Genomic DNA, 23,659 nt, shown 5'->3' on the forward strand with positions numbered 1-23,659 from the left:
TTCTTCTCGAGTGCTGCAGGCTATCTGTGTTGCTAGTTTTGTAGGTACATGTGGAGCCCCGCCTAGTGTGGCTGGCTCCACACTGGCAATATTGCCCTCATTCTGTATATCTGCACACAGCAATGTTTTCCTACAGTAGCATGAATGTCAGTTATGTCACCAGAATATCAATAAACAAATAGAAAAGAATATTTGTACAATGAATATCATTCAACAGTGGCGTGTAATCTGTTTTGAAACATCCGCTTAGGTGGGAGTGAGGCAGGCAAATTTAAACTATCAGTCACGACTCATTGTGTCTGGATAGTTCTGCAGTCAGTACGAATACTGTCTGCTGACGAGAAGGGTTTGAGACCCTGTCGTGTGTACAGTTTTAATGTGACCAGAAATTTCAAATTATTCAACAAAGAAAGATACTTCCTATAAAATTTTTTCCAAGCACAAAAATGTTCCAAACGCACTTTGGAAGTAAATCATAGATATAACACAGAGACATATTACCCCTGTCAACTGAGTTCCTGCTACACCATTACTTTCACAACAGATCCACCGATGTAGATTCCCACAGCTATGTGAAGGTTCATTTCCAACACAGGGTTCATTCTGTGAAGTGGTGTCCAATTCTATTCAAGTAATTGAATGCTTCACTCAGATTTAAAATGAGAGTTGAGAAATTATTATTAATAACATGGCAAAGATAAACTATTACAGCATTACAAATTATTCTGAGACGTGTGCTCTTTAACCCCTTAACATGTTATTTCTCTTCAAATTATGTTCCAAAAAATGTTAATGTACTACGGCCTATAATGAATGACATTACATAGAGACATAGAAGGATAGTTTTTAAAAGCTCAAAATGATGAGTTACGAAGTTTTGAAGATCACCATTAATAAAATCCAAGTATACTTGTCCACTGGACTTTAACCAAAATATCCTGAAACTTAATAAATTTTAGTTTCTGGGTAGATATGAAGTCATACCATATATTTCACAATGATTTCCTGTGAACACAAATCTTTGAGGACCTGGGTAGAGAAAAGTGGATGGGTGTATTTTTTACCACTGGTGAACAGTTGTCAGTGAACTGATGTACTGTCGTGACTTGTAAAATCACTTTCTTCTTAACTTTCTGCACTGCTAAATTCACTGGAAAACTCACAAGCACTGCCTAAACAACAATATAGGACACAGGCTGAAAGTGCAACTTTTGTTGTAGGGTATCCATAGTTTCACACAGTAAAAACTACATTTTTGGTGGCAAATACCTCAAACAAAACATAGCAGTCAGGCTACAAACATAATACTGGATGTTCTCCAGTAGCTGAACATTAAACTATGAGCACTGAAATGCCTATAGTGAGCTATTCTTTCCAAAGTTGCCCGAGTATATCTGGAATTTTAAGTTTCTGTCAAAATAATAAAAAGCATACAACTCGCAATGTTAAGACGGTTAATGTTTGATTTTTCAATGTTTTAGTCACTGTTTAAAAATTTTTTTTTATTTATTCAGGTATGATCAGTCTGACAGCCCTGCAACCTAATAATTAAAGTGCGAGTGAAGCCTGTATGATTGACTTTTAGGCATTTTTATGGCACCAGATAATATCCACAGAGTGATGTGCTATGAGCAACATGGGCAATTTCCAGCTGCCTTCTTGTTTTTCCTGGTCTTGTCTTGTGTCTTCATGGGGTCGGCATGTTATTCTGGATGTGGCAATGTTAGCGTTACACGGTGGCCAGATGCCTCTGTTGGAATTCGTGCATTCCACCATTCTGCATTTATTGCTACCCCACGTGAAAGTGTGAACAAGTTTTCTAAATGTTTGCATATCATTTAACTGAGGCATACTGTGGGTACCAGCCCGGTATTCACTTAGTTTGATTTGGGAAACTACCTAAAATCAATACCCAGGCCAGCCAGCACACTGGCCCTTTTAGTTAGTGTGTGCAGCCTATTGACAGATCAATGACCAATTAATACAGAGAAGATATAAATGATGAAACACTAATAGGGCTGAGGATTGTTACTTCTTTTTGGAAAGAGTCAGTGTGTAGTAGAAAGTGAGAACTTTTAACTGCATAAACTTTAGTAAGGTCTGAGGATAGTAAATGTAGGGTTAACGAAGTAATGTCCATTTTCGGTCAAACATGGTATGTGGCAATATGTACCACTAAATAGGAGTGATGTGTGTCCCTACATATTCTTAATGACAAGTAATACTCGCAAATGAAAGCCTTAGAAGTTATTTTAAGAAGTGCACAAATATTGTGTGAACCTGTTATTTTTGCTTGCACATGGAGAATCATGCAGAGATATGACACGTATCTTCAAGAAGGAATGGCAAAATACAGTAAGTTCCAGAGAGAAAGCACCCACAAAGACATGAATATAAAAAAAGTTCTTATCATTACTTTGGATGAGACCTAAGTCCTTGGTAAATATATATTGACAACAGTTAAGCGGATTTTCGCGGATGATGCTGTAGTATACAGAGAAGTTGCAGCACTAGAAAATTGCAGCTAAATGCAGGAAGATCTGCAGCGGATAGGCACTTGCTGCAGGGAGTGGCAACTGACCCTTAACATAGACTAATGTAATGTATTGCGAATACATAGAAAGAAGGCTCCTTTATTGTAGGATTATATGATAGCAGAACAAACACTGGTAGCAGTTACTTCTGTAAAATATCTGAGAGTATGCGTACTGAACGATTTGAACTGAAATGATCATACAAAATTAATTGTTGGTAAGGCATGTGCCAGGTTGAGATTCATTGGGAGTCCTCAGAAAATTTAGTCCATCAACAAAGGAGGTGGCTTACAAAACACTCGTTCGACCTATACTTGAGTATTGCTCATCAATGTGTTGGATCCGTACCAGGTCGAGTTGACAGAGGAGATAGGAAAGATCCAAAGAAGAGTGGCGCGTTTCGTCACAGGGTTATTTGGTAATCGTGATAGCATTACGGAAATGTTTAGCAAACTCAAGTGGCAGACTCTGCAAGAGAGGCACTCTGCATCATGGTGTAGCTTGCTGTCCAGGTTTCGAGAGGGTGTGTTTCTGGATGAGGTACCAAATATATTGCTTCCCCCTACTTATACTTCCAGAGGAGATCACGAATGTAGAATTAGACAGATTCGAGTGCGCATGGAGGCTTTCCGGCAGTCGTTCTTCCCACGAACAACCTGAATAACAACTTTTTGCAGTGCAGACTGCTGTGAGACTAGTAGTATGAGAGTCAACGAGGAACCATGCCAACCCCAGGGCCATGCCCAGCTGCACTAGGTTTATCAGTGGAGGATCAATGATGTGAACAGCCCAATCGAAGTAGTCCCACACATTCTCGATTGGGTTTAAATCTGAGGAGTTTGTTGGCCAGGGGATTATGGTCAACTCGTCCTGGTGTTCTTCGAACCATGCATGTACACTCTGAGCTGTGTGAAACATTGCCATCGTGCTGAGGAAAAACAAATTAAATGTAGGGTTGGACACGGCCCCAAAGACAGTGGCATGCTCGAGTCGATCCACTATGCTTTCCAGAATGACATCACCCAGCGAATGCCTGAACCCTTCTGATGATTGTTGCTCGGTGCTTGTTTTCAGATGTTTTACACCGTACATGCCAACGGCCACCTGTGTGATGGAGCACAAAACACAATTCATCTGAAAAGACCAGTTGTGATGTTGGCATGCAAATTCCAATCTTTGTGATCAATGAACAACAGTCAGCATGGGTGCATGAACCAGATGCCTGCAGGGGAGGCCCACATGCAGCAACATTTGCCGAACAGTCATGAAAGACACAGCGTTGGTAGCCCCTTGGTTCATCTGGGTAGTCAGTTGCTCAACTGTTGCAAATCTATTTGCCCGTACACATCTCCACAGTCATAATTCATCCCTGTCATCTATGGTCTGTAGTGCACTACAGTCACCTCGGTGCCAGTTTTCTTGGTAGTGCCATTTTGCCACACACAGTGACATATGATCAGTTTACAAACTCAGCCATTTCAGGAATGCTTCCACCCTTGGCCCAAAAGCCAATGATCATGCTCTTTTGGACATCAGATAACCCACCGTTTCTGTATAACGACAATGACTGTACTGAGGAAATCGAATGATTTCTTTTTAAAATTTCGTCCATTTCAGTTGCACAGAAATAAAATTCAGCTATAGTAGTTCTCAGATTCGGGCTGACACAACCATTTTCAAACCACAAACCTTGCTATTAATGGTAATTATTCTTATAAATTGGCGCCAGAAATCACAGCAAAGTATACAGTGGGCAAGAAGTGCCCTCTCTGATCTTAGTTCTGCGACCATTGCTACTGACTGACACAATCAAACTCCTATGAGCAGCATGCCTTGAATAAGCAAACAACTACACTGTTTTCTGCATCCCCTGCCATGCTTTCTATACCCTCCACTGCTAGTGCTACCATTTGCTGCCTGAGAGATTATGCAAGTTGATGTCAAACATGGGCATTGTAAATATATTTATTTTCTAAACATTCTTTTATTTATTCTTTCCGTCAGGGCTTTTAATACTGACCTTCACGCGAGTGGAAGAAGAGAGAAACTTCTCTGGTACACAATTATAGATACATTGTGACATTTAGGTTGCAAGCGGTTTTTGGTCTGTGTGCAGGGTTGTTGGTGGGCTTTCGTGTAACACTGACATCTGGTGTATTTGCGGATATGATAGCTATCGGTTTTCTGAGGCTCAATTTGGAGTTAGAAATGCCTAAAAGCTAAACCACACAGGTAGAATGGATGGAAATGCGTTAGTTTAGTGTGATTAAATACAAAATTTCAGTGCGAAAGTTAATATAAAAATCATTACACCTAGTAGACAGTTGCATGTGAAGAGTTTAGTGTACTTATCTTTGAAAAATAATCACTCTTTCTATACTAATTGTGTTTCAACATTATCAAACAGAACCTTTTGTGAACCATATTCCAGTAGTAAAGGATGCTGTGTACAACATTGGTTCTGTTTCCAATAGTGCAGTTCATGGCTTGTAGAAAATAAACTATGGCTAAATCAAAGTAAGACTTAGTTTTTACAGTTTCTAACACACAATTCCACAAAATCTGATGTCTTCATTTCACACAATGAGCATTTGATTAGTGAAACTGAACAGTTTAAATTTCTGGGTGTTCAGACAGATAGCAAACTGTCATGGAAAGCACACATTCAGGATCCTGTTCAAAGACTTAATGCTGCCATTTCTCATTCCAATCCCGGGAGCGGAAAGACTTACCTTAGGGGGAAAAAAGGACGGGTATACACACACACACACACACACACACACACACACACACACACACACACACACACACACACATCCATCCACACATATACAGACACAAGCAGACATATTTAAAGACAAAGAGTTTGGGCAGAGATGTCAGTCGAGGCGGAAGTGCAGAGGCAAAGATGATATTGAATGACAGGTGAGGTACGAGTGGTGGCAACTTGAAATTAGTGGAGATTGAGGCCTGGTGGGTAACAGGAAGAGAGGATATATTGAAGAGCAAGTTCCCATCTCCGGAGTTCGGATAGGTTGGTGTTGGTGGGAAGTATCCAGACAACCCGGACAGTGTAACACTGCCAAGATGTGCTGGCCGTGCACCAAGGCATGTTTAGCCACAGGGTGATCCTCATTACCAACAAACACTGTCTGCCTGTGTCCATTCATGCGAATGGACAGTTTGTTGCTGGTCATTCCCACATAGAATGCATCACAGTGTAGGCAGGTCAGTTGGTAAATCACGTGGGTGCTCTCACACGTGGCTCTGCCTTTGATCGTGTACACCTTCCGGGTTACAGGACTGGAGTAGGTGGTGGTGGGAGGGTGCATGGGACAGGTTTTACACCGGGGGCGGTTACAAGGATAGGAGCCAGAGGGTAGGGAAGGTGGTTTGGGGATTTCATAGGGATGAACTAACAGGTTACGAAGGTTAAGTGGACGGCGGAAAGACACTCTTGGTGGAGTGGGGAGGATTTCATGAAGGATGGATCTCATTCAGGGCAGGATTTGAGGAAGTCTTATCCCTGCTGGAGAGCCACATTCAGAGTCTGATCCAGTCCCGGAAAGTATCCTGTCACAAGTGGGGCACTTTTGTGGTTCTTCTGTGGGGGATTCTGGGTTTGAGGGGATGAGGAAGTGGCTCTGGTTATTTGCTTCTGTACCAGGTCGGGAGGGTAGTTGCGGGATGCGAAAGCTGTTGTCAGGTTGTTGGTGTAATGGTTCAGGGATTCAGGACTGGAGCAGATTCATTTGCCACAAAGACCTAGGCTGTAGGGAAAGGACCGTTTGATATGGAATGGGTAGCAGCTGTCATAATGGAGGTACTGTTGCTTGTTGGTGGGTTTGATGGGGACGGATGTGGGTTGTGAAAGCTCAAATTTTGTGTGTGTGTGTGTGTGTGTGTGTGTGTGTGTGTGTATCAACATACCAACGCTTTCGTTTGGTAAGTGACATCATCTTTGTTTTTAGATACATTTTTCCCACAAGGAATGTTTCAATCATTCCCTGTTAACAATAAATATCAGTTCATTCCCAAGAATTAGCAGGTGTCACTCAGTTAATACTGATGCAGAAATCCAATTTTCATTTGAATCGCTCTTCCCTAACTCTTGTACAGTATACTGTTGCATCCATTTTCAATAAGCTACCACAAGAATTCAATAATCTTTGCAGTAATCCCTCTGAACTGAAGAGTCCCCTCATGGGCCACTCCTATTCTGCCAAGGAGGAAAAATTAAGCCGATTCCTATGTTTTATTGTTGACTGCGTTTACTCAAACTTATGGCTTGACTTCTTATGGGTTCATACACACTTTATTTTATCTGTTATTATTTTTATGTTTTAGTTTCATGTACTGACACGTTCCATAACCTTGGAGATTCGCTTCTCAATTTGGTACTATGGAGCTAGACCTGTAAATACAATAACAAAATTAAGCCTTCTCGATGAAAACAAAGAAATCTGAGAGACGAAAAGTCAACACTGACAGTCAACAATAGTTGGTAACTATGGATAATGGACAGCCGGATAGTACTACAGCATACAAGGGAAGAGATGCCACCTTATACATTTTCGGTATAGACTTTCCATATCCAATTCCTGTATGTCTCATACTATTTGTGCTGTAAACAGTATATGTTGGCAACTCATGTTGTTAAGACTGTCAACTACAGCACAGTCACCCACTACATCTTACAAAGTTAAAAGTACAAGTTTCTTACCTGACCAGTTTTTGTAGATTCAGGCGAGCAGTTCGGTATAATCTTGCTGAGTTTCCCAATCCAGTTGTTTATTTTATCCCTGCGCCTCCTCTCAACTTCATTATGCGTTGCTCTTCTCCTGTCATCACGCTGAAACACACACTGATCATTTACTTAAAAATATCAACATGAACAGTACAATTTTTAAAATATTTACATTTGAGAAGCACTTAAATTTGCAATATCTTTAAGCGGAATTACATAGATATGATTTGTATAATACAGCCAACTGGTTGTAACAAAATTTCACTTTAACCTGGTTTCGACACCCACTATGAGTGTATCAGAAAATCCAAAAAATTGCCTAAAAACAATTACAAAACCATTAACACAGAGAAAACCAAGAATAGAGTGTTGTTATACTGAACAAATTTATGAGAAGACTATACTAACATATAGAACAGATTAAGAACAAAAAGCTCTCATCATATAAAATACATCATAAGAAGATAATATCTGAACTGCATACACTGGAACAGACAAAAACTTGGTAATTGTCAGTACAGTTATAGCTACATGGCATAGCACACCATACACCACTAAGGGCTGTAAGAGGAAACAGGCACTGGATGTGACATCAGACAGAGTCTCACTAGCTGATGCTGCCACAATGTGATCACAAAACGAGTTGTGCCATCTATTAACAGTTTAAGAAATCAGCTGCCGAAATTTAAAAAATAAACAATATACAGAAGTTTATCTCACAAGTCAATTGCCAGTAATATGCAAATTGAAATTTATACAGGCAATCCATAGCAATTATTCTATAGATTTTGTATGAAAATGATTACAATGTAATAAATAAAAGGGAGAGAGGAAGGCAGTATTTTAAAGTCCACTCTGACGAAAAAGACGAGTCAATTTTAGGTGTTTCTAAGTAAGGGCTTTATAATACTGGAGGAATTTTTATTACATAGTTGCAAACATTCATTCAGAACTAAATTGTCACAAAGAGAAAAGTGTTTAAAAATTTTGTAACAGTTTGAGTATATTAAGTCTAAAGTCATACTGTCATGAACTTATGATCAACAACAGATGAGTTTTTGTACCTCTCCATTAAGGAGATGGGGCCTGGTTAAGTTAAAAGAGCCAGAGTTCGTTGAGGTTTTCGAAGTGACTTTTAGGCAACGATTAAAACAGGAAAAGAATGCATTAGAAGGTGAATGAGTGGTCTTGAGAGATGAAATAATGAAGACATCAGAGGATTGAACAGGCAAAAAGACAAGGCCTGGAGGTAATACTTGAACAATGTACAAATCATTGAACTTAAATAACAAAAGTAGAAAATATAAAAATGTAGCAAATGAAGAGGGCACAAGAAAGGGAACACAGACCTCTAAAAAATAACACTGACAAGAAGTACAAAATGACTTAGTAAAAATAGCTAAAGGACGAACGTTGAACTGCAGATGTATGCAAGACTTTGGTAAGAAGAAATTTTTGGAGAAACACCAGTTTGGATATCAAGAGACTAGATCGTATTCCAGTACCAACCAACAGCGGAAAGGTTAAAGGAATATACAGGAGGGTTACACAAAGCCAACATACTTGAAGGGAATATTATAGAAAGGAAAGAGGAAGATGAAATGGGAAATAATATATGAGAACATCTTTCATGATGGTACTGTTGTGTAACACATTCTTGGACTTCTTGCAGTGTCAATTTAGGATAAAACCTAAAGCTTTCGATGATTGCCTCATCACCTTTGTCAGGTGCCACTGACAGACTACACTGCTGCTGAGGTGGCTTTATATAGTCCATAGAGGGCTTCCAATTGATAGATAATTACATAGTGCTGTCACAAATGGTATCAAAGTACGCACTTTTCGTGCCACTGCTCCCGTAATACCGTAAACATTGCGACTATTATCTCTGCCTCTTCTCTGCATCAAGAGCTCACTTCCATGCACCACTAAGATTGCATCCACTGTCACGGTTGAAGATCCAGTCATACATTCTTATTTCTACAGCCTCCTTAATTACAGAATCCCAGAATGTAAAAGCATAGGACAAAACCTTTCTTGTGTCAAACAGTATTTTGCATTTTCTGCGAGGCTGTGCCCAGCAATTGCAAATTTCTCCAGTTTTCACTTTTTAATAAGCCATTAATGTTCTGAACAGTGGTCAGAAATGGTTTGGATAAACTGACTGATTTAATTGCTACCACACTCACAATGAATGTTACAAATCCCAGGGATCCTGAAGCTGAGAATATCATTAACAGATCGCAGGACCTCTATCTTCATAGGTGGTCAAAAAATAAGTCTTGTACCTCATCTTCCCACGATCCTGCCCGTTTTGCTCAATGTAGCACCGTAAAACGGAAGGAATACAGTCCGTAGCTCATCATGTGAATGTTTTAACATTTTTCACATGTAGTTCAGATGGTTGATTTCGGAATCCAAGTGGTCCTCAGCAGAAACAGTTTCTGCACGTGTACCCACATATTTACAATTGCTCTCTTCTGGACTGGATGATGAAAACTCTGAGCACTAAGATATAGATCTGTGTGTGTCGACTTGTTGTACACCGAGTGGCAAAGATGTACATCCAATTTTAATTGTACCAACAAATTTAAAAATGGCACATGTTTGTGCACACTGTTCATATGTTCAACAAAATGCTCAAGGGCGTCTCCATCAGGTGGCCAGACCATAGACATATTGTCAATGGAACAATAAAACAAAAATGGACATAGGGGAGTCAAACAAATTTGACGCACATTCCTGAAAATGTTCCATAAAAAAGTTGCTCACTGCAGGAGACAATGGAGAACCCATATACATTCCATCCACCATTTCATAAAATTTACCACTACACAAGAAGTAAGCATTCGTCATCCCATGTCTGAACAACTTTATCGTCTCAGGCGGAAAATGCTCTGACAACAGTTTTACTCTGTCCTCCACAGGAACTTTAGTAGATAGTGAGACCACATCCCGGCTGACTAAAATATTGTTTGGACCACCTCTTTACTTTTCTCGATGAACTTCTGAGAGTTTCTGATGTGAAGTTTGCGGCCAACTACCTGAGTCATCAGCTTAGTTAAATATATGGCCAGCTCTTTAGTCTCAATAGAATACACTCCTTGTGGAATTCAGGTAATCTGTCCAGCCTTGGAGATATAGGAGCTCATACTCCAAGATTTTAGATGACATCCTCTGGTAGACTAGAGTTCTAGAGTAGCTCAACCATTTTTTCTGCTGCATGGCATATTTGAGTACTTGTACATGCTATCTTTCAACAACAATACCAATTTTCAGTGATATTCAGTGGTACTAAGAACAACTGTGGCATTCCCTTTGCAGCCAGAAATTTGACAATGTACTGAAACATGTAAGTTAAAACAAGGCCTCTGGAATACAAGATATTCCATCAGAATTATTAACATTCTTGGAAGAATTTACCTTGAAAAAACCAATCCACTTGGTGCCCAAGATATGAGACATGTAAAATTACCCTCAGACTTCAAGAAGAATGAAGGAACTACAGTTGCAAAATAGCAAGGTGCTCACAGGTGTTGTTAATATTACTGAACAATCAGCTTAATAAATCAAGGATGTAAAATTTCGATACAAGTCCATTAACGAAGAATGGAAAAACTGATAGATTCTGACATTTGGTCAGATCAGTTTGGGTTCTGGAGAAATGTGGAAACACCCAGGGCAATATTGAACCTGTGACTTATCTTGTTCAAAAAAGGCAAACTTACATTCGCACATTTATGAAAAGAACACACTCTTTAAAGTTCTGAAGGCGATAGGGATAAATATAGGGAGCAGCAGGTTATTTACTATCTTACAGAAAATGATAGCTATTATGAGGGTGGAAAGACACAAAAGGGAAGCAGTAGTTGAGATTTTGAAATTCTGAGGATAGCCGCGGTAAAAATACAGGGAATGAAAAGTTATTTACAACTTGTACAGAAACCAGATGGCAGTTATAAGCGTTTAGGGGCATGAAAGGGAGGCAGTGGATGAAAAGGGAGAGAGACAGGTTGTAGCCTACTCACGATGCTATTCAATATGAACACACACACACACACACACACACACACACACACACACACACACACACACACACAAATGGAGTAGCAATTGAAGTTCAGAGAGAAGAAAAGAAAACTGAGGTTTGCCAATGATACTATAATTCCAGAGACAGCAACGGACTTGGAAGCACAATTGGACTGAATGGACAGTGTCTTGAAAGAATGATAGAAGACGAATATAAAAAAAAGCAAAACATGGATAACTGAATGTAGTCAAATTAAATCAGGTGAAGCCTAGGAAACTAGACTAGAAAACAAGACACTTAAAGTAGCAGATGTGTTTTGCTATTTGGGCAGCAAACTACGTGATGATGATCTAAGTAGAGAAGATATAAAATGCAGATTGGAGACAGCAAGAAAAGTATTTCTGAAAAGGTAAGTCTTAAATTAAACATAAATTTATACATTAGGAACTCTTTTCTGAAGATATTTGTCTGGAGGGTTAATGGGGAACTTCCTGAGTTATGTAGGAATCATTAATTTTGTAATTTTTTTTGGGGGGGGGGGAGGGAGAGAGGGGGGGAGAGAGAGAGAGAGAGAGAGAGAGAGAGAGAGAGAGAGAGAGAGAGAGAGAGAGAGGGAGGGAGGGAGGGAGGGAGGGAGGGAGGGAGGGAGGGAGGGAGGGAGGGAGGGAGGGAGGGAGGGAGGGAGGTGTGTGTGTGTGTGTGTGTGTGGGGGGGGGGGGGGGTGGAGGGTGTAAACATCGTAAAAGGAGACTAGAGGTTGACTACAGTAAGGAAGTTCAAACCGATGAATGTTGCAGTAGTTATGCAGAGATGAGGGTACCTGTGCAGTATGTATTAGCATGAAGAAATGCATCAAACATGTCTTCAGACTGAGGGCCACAATAACATCAAGGATTAAAGTTATGAGAAGTATATTATCACTATAATATCAGTAATGCTGCTGTACACAGCATTTAGTAATTATTTTTACCAGTGAAAGATCTTACCTTTAAGACATTCACACTAACATGAAAATACAGCCTACCAACTTAAAAAATCAGTTCACAGCCATGCTTACATACACAGACAAATTATCTTTATCACCAATGAACAGTCGCTTACAAAACTACATACCGTGGGCACTATCCCCCTTCCCAAACTTGATTCAGATGTTCGTGTAGCCACAGGCCTTGCTGTTTGTGTGGTGAATACCTCAGGTGTGCTGCCAATCACATATACTTGGCCTGCAATGAGGAAACAAAAGTTAATATTGTGAGCAGCAGGAATACATGTCCTGCTTGGATTCGAGCAGTTGAGAAGAGTACCGTACATAATAATTTCAGTTTTCAAATTACTTAAAATTTTCTTTACGTACTTTTTATCTGCATTCAAACTGTTACTCAAATTCACATTTGTGCCCATTTACAGTATCAACCAGGAGTGGGAGCGAGTCATAAGTAATAGGGTGGCAACTAATTAATTTTGATTGCACCCTTAATCATGCCATTTTGTGATTTCAGCTACAGAGTTTGACAGAAAAATGTATACACTCTTTGTCAGTCTCTATTGAGATATCGATATTGTCATATGATTTCAGTTACGAGTGTGTCCTAATATGGGCTTTGGCTCAACAGATGTTAGTACTCTCATCTCAGTATTAAGAAAACAAGATAGCTGGAGCACACTTAACATTTGAGCAACAAAAATGTATTGTGAAGTGGTTTTAAAGTTTGATGATGCTGTTGAAGTGCACTGTCAGCGCAGGTGGGAGTTTGAAACAAAACCACCAACCAGCCTAACAATTATAGGCGTCATTGACAAGTTTGAATTGCATGGAACAATTTGTGATATTCACAAAGTAAGATCAGGGAGACAGCGTACAGCTAGCTACAAGTCCTGCTCTCGTGTTGGAAACTTTTGGTAATTCTCCACAGAAGTCTGCTACACAATGTGCACGTGAAGTGGGGGTTAGCAGTACAAGTGTACGAAGAATTCTGAAAGCTGTGAAGTGGAAAGTTGACATTCCACGATTACTGCAGGCGATTAATCGTGACAATCCTGATCACTGAATACAATTTTACGAATGGTATCAGCAAATGGTAACTGATGATGAATAATTTGTGATGAAGGTAGTGTGGAGTGGTGAGGCACAATTTAAACTTAATGGAACTGTGAATCAGCATAACTGTGTGTACTGTGCACTGGAAAATCCGCATGTTTACGTAGATAAAGCAGTCAATCTACCAGGGGCTCATGTATTGAGTGGACCATCATCTAGGCTCTTAGGACGACCCTTTTTCTTTGATGCTACTGTCACTGGAGAAATGTACCTGGAAATGTTACACACATCAATTTTGCCAGGTATACATGCACTTTATGGAGCTGATGAAGAGGTATTCTATCAACAGTATGGGGTGCTACCACACTACCACCTAGCCGTACAAGCTTTCCTGGATGGCGATTTTCCGGGACATTGGATTGGGCAACGAGGGCTCATTGAGTTCCCTCCACGCTCGCCGGATCTAATACCTATGGACTTTTACTTGTGGGGAACTGTGAAAGCTAGAGGAACTTTGCTGGGAGATTACAGCGAAATGTGCAGCAATCGCCACTGTAACAATGACTGACATAGTTGTGGTGACCACTCATCATTTTAAACATTTAAAGTAATGATGTGATAAACTGAAGATTGTACAACATGTGTCATCAATCACTAAATGTAAAATAAACACTTTTTGTTCCTTGAAGTGTGTATACATTTTTCTGGCAGACTCTGTATTTCCTTAAGTACGAGGATTTGTGGAGACTCAGGAACAGCAATAATCCATGTTGTTACTGTATGGATTCAAATTGGATGGTTAACCACTGAAGGTATTAACAACATACACATTACTTAAAAGTTTAATCACTAATCCGATAAAACCTGCTGTCCATGATCTAAATACATCCATAACAAAATACATCAGAAATGACGCCATACTTCCTAATATTTACAGAGAGCACCTTTGATGTCTCAGATGGATATTAGTATGAAGTGGGTGCTACCACTGACCATCGCGATAACCAAACTTCTGATCGGAGATATGCCAATAATTTGTTCATAAACCATTTATAAAACATAACGGCTTTTAATCACATGTAGCATCAAGAATCAACTCTGAGCACCCATCTACAGCTCCGGTATTTCTTCTTGTGATTCCACCGTGTTACATAAGTGAAATCTAGTGAAGACTATTTTGCATAGACAAAGAGGTTGTGCTAGTCTAAGTCATTTAATTTTCTAGCTGCCTGACAACACTCACAGACTCGTTTGGAAAGTGGTTTCGAAGGCTGCATCTTATAAATTCAACCAATGGAATCAAGAATGGCACACTGGCAGTGTACAACGTGTGTTCAAAGAAAGTAAGGTGACTTTGTATTTTTATTAAAGAATATTTATTTATTCATCAATATTCATGTTGTTCCCTTCAATGCAATCACCCCACAGATACAATACACTTGTGCCAATGTTTATTCCAATCTTGGAAGCACTTCTCATAAGCACTTCCTGGTACAGTCTCAACCAGTTGCAGCGTTGCAGTTTTTATTTCCTCAATTGTTGAAAATGTGTGTTCTTTCATAGGTCTCTTCAGTTTTGGGAACAGGAAGTCACCAAATCTGGTGAATACGATAGCTGAGGCATGATTTTCGTGTTGTTTTTAGCAAAAAAAAAAAAAATGAGCAGGTGCATTGTCGCGATGCAGAAGCCATGAATTGTTTGTCCACAATCCTGGACATTTTTGCATATTACTTCTCACAAATGGCGCATAATGTCAGGGGTGCAGGGGGGAAGAAGAAGAAAGTGTGTAAAACTTTGACATTTGATTTAACTTGGCATGCTTTTTTCAGTCTCTGCTCACCGCGATGCTTCCATTTGGACAACTGGGCTTTGGTTTCACCGTCATAACCATAAACCCATGTTTCGTCACCAGTTATGACTTTTTTCTTTTTTTACTTAGAGTAGACTAAGCGTATGCCACTGTCACCATTTCAAGTGTTCACCATTTCAAGTGTTTTAGAGCACTTGATTCCATTTTTCACACAAACTTCGATCAAATTCTTTGCCCTATCTTTTATAATTGAAAATCGCCGAGCACATTGAAACATGTCTAACCTTTTTATCTGCCAAAAACAAACGAAGTATGCTGTACACCTTAAACTGTGAACATATTTCCAGGACGTGTAAAAGAGAGAGAGAGAGAGAGAGAGAGAGAGAGAGAGAGAGAGAGAGAGAGAGAGAGAGAGAGCGCAATTTGAAAAGTCACCTTACTTTTTGAACAGTCCTCGTATGTCACTGGAGTTTCCCTGTGTGTATGGGAAAGTTTTAACTGCAATTTAGTGCCGAATTTGAGGGAATTCTCAGTGGAAATGAGCATACAGCATAGTGGGCCAGGAGTTACCCATTTGGGGAAGTTCGGCTGCCGAGGGCAAGTACTTATTGCATTCGATGCCACATTGGGCGACTTGCACGTTGGAGATGGGGATGAAATAATGAGGACAACACAACACCCAGTCCCTGAGCAGAGAAAATCTCCTGCCCCAGCCGGGAACTGAACCCGGGCTCCTTGGCGTGGCTTTCTGCCGCGCTGACACTCAGATAACAGGGGTGGACAGGGAATTCTCAGTGGCTTCAGTACAAGGCATGGTAGTAGCTAATGGGGGAAGTGTACATTATGTAATGTCATGTCCAGTGCCGAGACTCGTTTACAAAGGACCTGAAATCTGAATTACTAACAGATGTAAATCAAATGTGTGCTTTCTGCTGATCAGTAAGTCAATTGATCCATTGTTGATGTGGGATAGCAGCTGGTCCAATATTCAACAAAGAAATTCGCCAAACGGTGGTGCAAATTGGGAAGTTATTTTATTTTTGTTACCTGTTTCGGTAATTTATTATGCCATCCTCAGGCCCCACATGCGCCTCTAAAAAATAATTGACACTGGCATACTGGAGCCATGTGTTCCTGGATGTCATGAATTTTCAGGTGCTGAAGCAGTCAAGTTTTAGAAGAAAGCACTTAATAATTCACGACATACGGAAACATATGGAACCAGTATGGAAGTATCTATTATTTTTGAGAGGTGCATATGGGTCCTGAAGATGGTATAATGAATTGGCGAAACTGGCAGCGAAAATAAAATAAAAGAACTTTTCAATATGCACAGCAGTTTGGGGAATTTCTTTGTTAAATAAAGATCAGAAAAGTTGTTGATTCTATTTTTCTGCCTGGTATTTCAACCAATGACCCAGTGATCTTCAGGTACTCCATGGACTCAAACCAGACTGGAGTAAACCTAGGAACACAGCTCGCAGCAAGTGAAAAAGTTGACTGAGCTGGTCACCGAAATGTCAGGCAGAAAAATACAATCAATGAATCAGTTGAACACCGAAAAGCTCAACATTAATCAATCATGCCAAGGAATAGGGTGAGTAGCCACTATAATTTTTGTAATATTAAGGAGATAAAACTCAAACAGAACTCGCACAAACTTAGTCCTCTTACGCAAATGTTCCAAACACTGGCATATGTCAAGAATGCAAACATTGTTATCGAAGCATTTTATACTAGTATGCAGCAGGGTAGTAATTATGAATGTATGTTGACAATATTCATTGAAAACTGTCAGTAAAATTCTGCAGAAATAAATTTAAGAAGTGGCTGGCTAAAACTGACACTAACTCACTGCACATTTATGAAACAAAAACCGACAGTTCTAGATATGAAGTTAATTATAATTAATTTCATAAACACTTTGTTGCCTGTTGGTACTTCTAAGTACAGTACCATCCCTTTTGATCCCTGTTTATTCTGACTGCACACACATTTCCCACATCCTGGGATAATGGTAGATTTAAGTACATGTTTATCTTGGGTTAGAAATACTTCACTGCCTTTTACATCTTTTTTGCTGTTCAAAAAGAATGTTAGTATTGTCTCTGATGATAACTGAAGATCTGCTTTGAAGATACCATATTTTTTTTGTGTAGTGTTACACCACTGTTACCAATTTTTGTGTTTACTAGTATATTTATGAGGAAGATTAGGCCGTATTTTCATCTCGTGCACTTCTTTTGTCAAGGGCAGATGTAGGACAAAGTTCTGAAAAAATTATTCATGCTTTCAGAATAACATCACAAAGTTTCATAATCTAATTCTGGCTAGAAATACATTTTTAAAAAGTTAGTTTGGGTGTCTGCACCTGCCAGATCCTCTCTCTCTATGCTGTGATCCACACCTTCTCTACACTAGAAATTTTTCGTGCATTAATTTTTCGTTCAGACCACCGAAACAAATTGCAGACAGGTCTAAAAGGCTGCAAGAAATATTATCTATGCTTGTTCCTTTGTTTACAACATTTAAAAAAAATGTGTACTACAAACTTAAGTAAGTTTTTAGTTTTACATTCATCAACCCATTTTGCTCAAAATGGGTCGTATGAGTGGACGCATATTAAAAAAAATGAGGAAATATCAAATTTCATGTGTACAAGGTACAGGAAATTTAAATAATGTTACGGACGGTGCGCCTAAGTGTGAAAAACAATTTTTGACAAAGTCACCGAGCTCATCAAAGAAGAAAATTGGTGAAGGAATGGAGGATGCCGCGTACAGTGCCGAAGACAAGTCTTCCGGTGGATTTAAATTGACTGACAAAAATACTTGCATGTGGTAACTGCGGGCCAAAGGACCCTTGACTGTACGACGACAGTGACAGAATTTGCATTGTTAAGTAATATACATATTTTGTGTAAAGTTTGTAAATATGGTGTTCAGTTCAAGACTTCTGCTCTCCATGGGAAGATGTTTGAGGCGAATACAAGATTGTGTTATGCCATGAGATGCTTAGGTCTGGGCAGAGAAGGCACAAATTTGTTTTGTGGCTTGATAAACACACCCGATTCAGTGATTACAACAGAACACTTCTCAGTCCTCTTGAAGTTAAGTGCGAGGAGAAGTGAGAACAGCTGCTGAGGAAGCTGTAGATATTAACAATGAAGGAGAAGAAGGACACTACACTACATTTTACTAGCTTCGTCGATCTTGTGTACAGGTTTGGCTCCGTTTAGTCTTCGGATGATTCTCATCACTGGAAATGATATCTCACAGAAAAGCACGCATTTTCATGTATCGACAATACTAACAGATGATGAAATTGTTGCAGCTTTTCTTGAAGGTTTGCCACAGTAATTACATTATGGAAGTAGAGGACGACAAAGATGATGACTGCTGAAGCCAGTGATGCTAGTAATGTTGCAGCTTGAGGTTTGATGCAATTTTTTTAACAGCTTCAGGTTTTGATGCCGTTTTTGAAAAAGACATGACAAGATATGCACCAATTTTAGAGCAAAATCAGTTTACCTGAAACTGAATGAAAATGCAAAAAACCAGAGATAAATGATTACTTACATGAACACCCTCAAATACGTATAAAGATGCTATAGATCGAAACTGACAGAAGGTGAAGTAAACTAAGATAATTCAATCATATTCTTCAGTGGGAGAAGTTCATACAAACCATACAATCTAATGAAATCTGTGTAACATGGGTACAAACTGTTGTGTATTGCAAAGAAGGTCACATTCATGCCTTTCACATATATCGAGGGACAAGTCAATCTGGAGAGCGAATCTGAAAACTATGTTTTAGGAGGAATGATTGTTTCAGATTTATCAAAGAAACTTTTTTTGGGTTGGGGGAGGAGGGGGAGGGGGAGGAGGAGGAGGAGGAGGAGAGAAAAGAAAGAAAGAAAGAGAGAGAGAGAGAGAGAGAGAGAGAGAGAGAGAGAGAGAGAGAGAGATTGTACTTCGTCAACTACTTACTTTGCCCTGCCTCAAGACTAAAATCAGAGAAAACCTTGGCTTGTGGTGTAATGATGATAAAAAGGAAAGGTTTCACATTGGGCCATTCACTTTCTAAAGAAATGACTGATTATAGAATGTCAACCTCAAACCTCTGAAACTGGGATATTTTTCTGGAAAGTCAACTAAACAATGTGCCTTGTTTCCAATTACCATGGAATAGAAGTAACGTTTATGTGCAGAAAGAAGAAGCACAGCACTAAAATCAACATTCAGTGCTCTTCTGCAACAAGAACTAGAGTTGTAATACGGGAGTTATGAACCACGCCAGCAGACTTAAATATGCTCATGGGATGGAAAGGAAAACCAAAAAGTATTTGTAAAACCATATGAACCGTGTTGTGAGCTGTATGGAATGATTCAGCTTCTGGAGTTTAGCAGAAATGTTGCCCAGGACTGCTGGTTAGGACAAATGCAAAGCACACCAGTACCAGAGCTCCAAGGCTGCGTTCACAGAAAACAACAAAAGGGAGAGGTCAGTCCCAAAGGATGTAAGATTAGGAAATAGAGAGATCATTTGGTCACTTTTACAGTGAATAGAAGGATATGAGGCATGAATTTCAATCAAGGTTCAGTCTAGACAAAATTCAAAATGGTTATTTTATGGAGTATTTTTCAGCTGCAAAGAAAATAAAAATATGTTTACGGAATTCCACTTAGTAATTGTGTAATTGCCATCCTAAATATAACTGAGTTGTAGCCTTAGTACATTCTAATGCATTTTAACTCATTACCAAGGAAAAGGGCTGTACTCAGAACTTTGGTCGGCAAGCCACTGGAGGGCCAGATGATACTTTGAAGCATCAGCTTTATAAAATGGCGAAAAATTTTTAAAAAAATGTTGACTTGTTTCTACTTTCTACTGTGATCCACAACAAAACTGGAAAATCTGTGTTTTAGACAGTTCAGGCAACAAAGAGTTAAGTATTAACAATCCTACAAACATTTGGTGCTCGTCATACGCTGTCCAGTTGCATTAATGTGATCATCTGTCTAAAGCCTGAATAACCACTCATTTAAAGTGAATCACTACAAGATGTGCAGGAAGAGAGTCAGCGAGTTTCTGGAAGCTATCAACTGGAATGTGGAGCCACGCTAACTCCAGCTGTGCTAGGTTTCTCGGCTGAGGATCCATGGTGCGCATTGCCCAATCAAGGTGTCCCACAGATTTTGATTGGGTTTAAATCCAGGGAGTTTGGTGGCCAGGGTAGTATGGTAAACTCATTCTGCTGTTCTTTGAACCACACATGTACCCTGCGAGCTGTGAGATATGCTGCATTGTCCGGCTGGTAGATGTCATCGTGCTGAGGAAAAACTAACTGCATATGTCTATTGATCCACTATGCATCACAGAATGGCAAGATCACCCAGGGAAAGTCCCAAAAACATACTACAGACCATAATGCCCTCTCCTCTGGCCTGGACCCTTCCAACTATCAACAGCCATCTGTCTGATGGAGCATAAAATATGATTCATCTGAAAGGCACCTGCCACCACTCAGTGGAAGTCCAGTTGCGGTATTGGTGCGCAAATTCCAACGTTCATCACTAGTGAACAGCAGTCGGGATGTGTACACGAACCACGAGCCTGCTGCTGATGCCTATATGCAGCAACATTTGCTAAACAGTTGTTGACGAGACACTGTTGGTAGCTCCTTGGTTCACCTGGGCAGACAGTTGCTCCACAGCTGCATGTCCATTTGCCCATACAGTTACCTGCAGCTATCAGGCCATCTATGGCCTGTGGTGCACCACAGTTTTCTCAGTGCTAGTTTTGGATAGCACCGTTTTGCCATGGACACACACAAAAAGAGAGATTTAAAGCACAGTTCCAAGCACTGTGACCAGAGGAAGAAAATCTTTTTCAATTAGGCAGGTAGACACCCCCCGCCTCCGCTACGCCCCCTTGAGGTCACCCAACCACCAAGTCTGTAGCAATCTTTCTACCTCGTTTGTTTGAAATACAGTTTGCGTGCCTATTATATACTAATAATGGAAAATTACAAGTACGGAAATAAACAGCTCATCATTTCCTTCATACATTTAAAAAAAAGCATGTGATAGCATACATACATCCACACTTTTAAAAATCCTCACATCACATGGTCTTCAGCAAAGATTAATGCGAATTATCAAACTAATTTCAGCCAACACAAATTCCAATGTAACATTCATATAAGAAATTTCAAAAGCTTTCACAATAAAAGCCAGTATCAGACATGGTGCTGGATTATGCCCATAGCCTTTCAATGCAGCCCTCTATTGCACCATGAAGATTTGACAAAAACAAAACTCACCTAAAATTTAAACTGGAGCAACGTCATCAATAAGAAAAAACTGTGTAGGGTTTGTGTATTACTTAGCTCTCTTCACTGTCAAAAATGGAAAAACTTTGTGGCTATATCACCAGTCCCTAAAAATATCACCTAAAATAGATGAAAAGTATCCCTTTGGGAAACAGACTGTGCCCAAGAAACCCTGTTTATAAGTAAAGTCCTCATAAGCAATCACAAATTTAAAATAGTACTCTACTATAAATATCTTTGAGAGATCATTAAGCACAACTTACATGAGAAAGAACCACAGATAAAAAGAACCCACAAAATGAAAAACGCTCAATTCCAAACATGGTCACTGTATAATAAGAAATTTGTATCAACAGACTCGAGATCTAACATGTGATAGCATACATACATTCACACTTTTAAAAATCCTCACATCACATGGTCTTCAGCAAAGATTAATGCGAATTATCAAACTAATTTCAGCCAACACAAATTCCAATGTAACATTCATATAAGAAATTTCAAAAGCTTTCACAATAAAAGCCAGTATCAGACATGGTGCTGGATTATGCCCATAGCCTTTCAATGCAGCCCTCTATTGCACCATGAAGATTTGACAAAAACAAAACTCACCTAAAATTTAAACTGGAGCAACGTCATCAATAAGAAAAAACTGTGTAGGGTTTGTGTATTACTTAGCTCTCTTCACTGTCAAAAATGGAAAAACTTTGTGGCTATATCACCAGTCCCTAAAAATATCACCTAAAATAGATGAAAAGTATCCCTTTGGGAAACAGACTGTGCCCAAGAAACCCTGTTTATAAGTAAAGTCCTCATAAGCAATCACAAATTTAAAATAGTACTCTACTATAAATATCTTTGAGAGATCATTAAGCACAACTTACATGAGAAAGAACCACAGATAAAAAGAACCCACAAAATGAAAAACGCTCAATTCCAAACATGGTCACTGTATAATAAGAAATTTGTATCAACAGACTCGAGATCTAACACTATAAAACCATAAATCTTCTGGAAGCCACTTTGCTTGCCACACCCTGTTCCAAATTCAGAATGAAAGAACTGTCCAGCTCCTCAAGACTGAAAAAGGACTAACCAGAAGACTCATTAAAAAAAAAAAAAAAAAAAAAAAAAAAAAAAAAAAAAAAAAAAAAAAAAAAAAAAAAAAAAAAACCACCCATGAAGGAATCTAGAGAATCCTCCCCTATGAAACTTCTTATTAAGATATCGGCCTAATAATCAACCAGAATAATGAAGAAGAAAAATCTTTATTTCACATCTTTAACATGTAAGAAAACAGGATGTTGTGACAAGAAATCTTAAGATAGAAGACAGGAGGACAATAGATCTGAGAAATCAAGCAAAATCGTAAGGGGAGTTTGCACGCAAAAATTCGAAAATTTTCACATTTTACAAAACATGCCCTAGAATATTATGTACTCTTTCCTGCTCAAAATAATGCATAAATTATCTGTGTGTGATGTTCAGAAGTATTTTATTTTTAATTTTGAAGTCTTACATGCGTATCTGCGAGATCACCTCACTTTGGATGTGCATCTGTTTATATGCGAATACCTCGGAAACTACATTTTATAGAAGGTTGTGATTTTCATCCCTGACAGAAAACATGTGGTGCTCGATGTCAGTCACACTGCTATTTCGCAGTTGCTTGGAAACTGTTTGTTTTGTGTGAAACAGTGACTTTCGACGTAATCTGTTGCAGTTTAACATAATATAAACATGCCTAGAAATGCTAGTCTATTCAAGAAATGCAAGTTTGGTGGAAACCAACACACTAGAAGTGTAAAACCGCGTGTTGTTCAAGAGTTGGAACCTACAAGCAGTGTAAAATCAAATAACCTTGATGTGCCACCAGAGAACAAGAGAGATGCGACCTCACACAATGCACGTAAAATTAACTTACATAAACAATTCGAGGAACTAGGATTACTGCAGAATAATTTAGTACTTCTGGTCTGGGCTATGTTTTATGCGATATGAAAATTTTACTTCAGATGTGCGATACGTTGTGCTGTAATATTTGTAGCGGAAAAGTAATTACTGAAGAGATTTTTCTGCAAGAATAGGGCTGCACTGGCTGTGACAACAAAAAGTAAATTGTAATGTCAAATGAATGCAAGAATAATTTTTATGAGGTAAATA

General features: G+C 39.2%; 1 protein-coding gene across 3 annotated transcripts in view; it reads right to left on the bottom strand.

Annotated features, from left to right (window-relative positions):
- Positions 1-23,659, bottom strand: part of LOC126424975 (upstream stimulatory factor 2) — a 58,636-nt gene that overhangs the window by 23,551 nt on the left and 11,426 nt on the right. For all 3 annotated transcript variants that reach the window (XM_050087858.1, XM_050087859.1, XM_050087857.1), the window contains 2 exons: positions 12,425-12,534; positions 7,258-7,386 (listed from right to left, as the gene is read on the bottom strand). In XM_050087858.1, the coding sequence (XP_049943815.1) occupies positions 7,258-7,386; positions 12,425-12,534 (239 nt within the window). The remainder of the gene's footprint in view (positions 1-7,257; positions 7,387-12,424; positions 12,535-23,659) is intronic.

This window comes from Schistocerca serialis, chromosome 10 (assembly GCF_023864345.2).
Source record: "Schistocerca serialis cubense isolate TAMUIC-IGC-003099 chromosome 10, iqSchSeri2.2, whole genome shotgun sequence".
Taxonomy (NCBI): Eukaryota; Metazoa; Arthropoda; class Insecta; order Orthoptera; family Acrididae; genus Schistocerca; species Schistocerca serialis.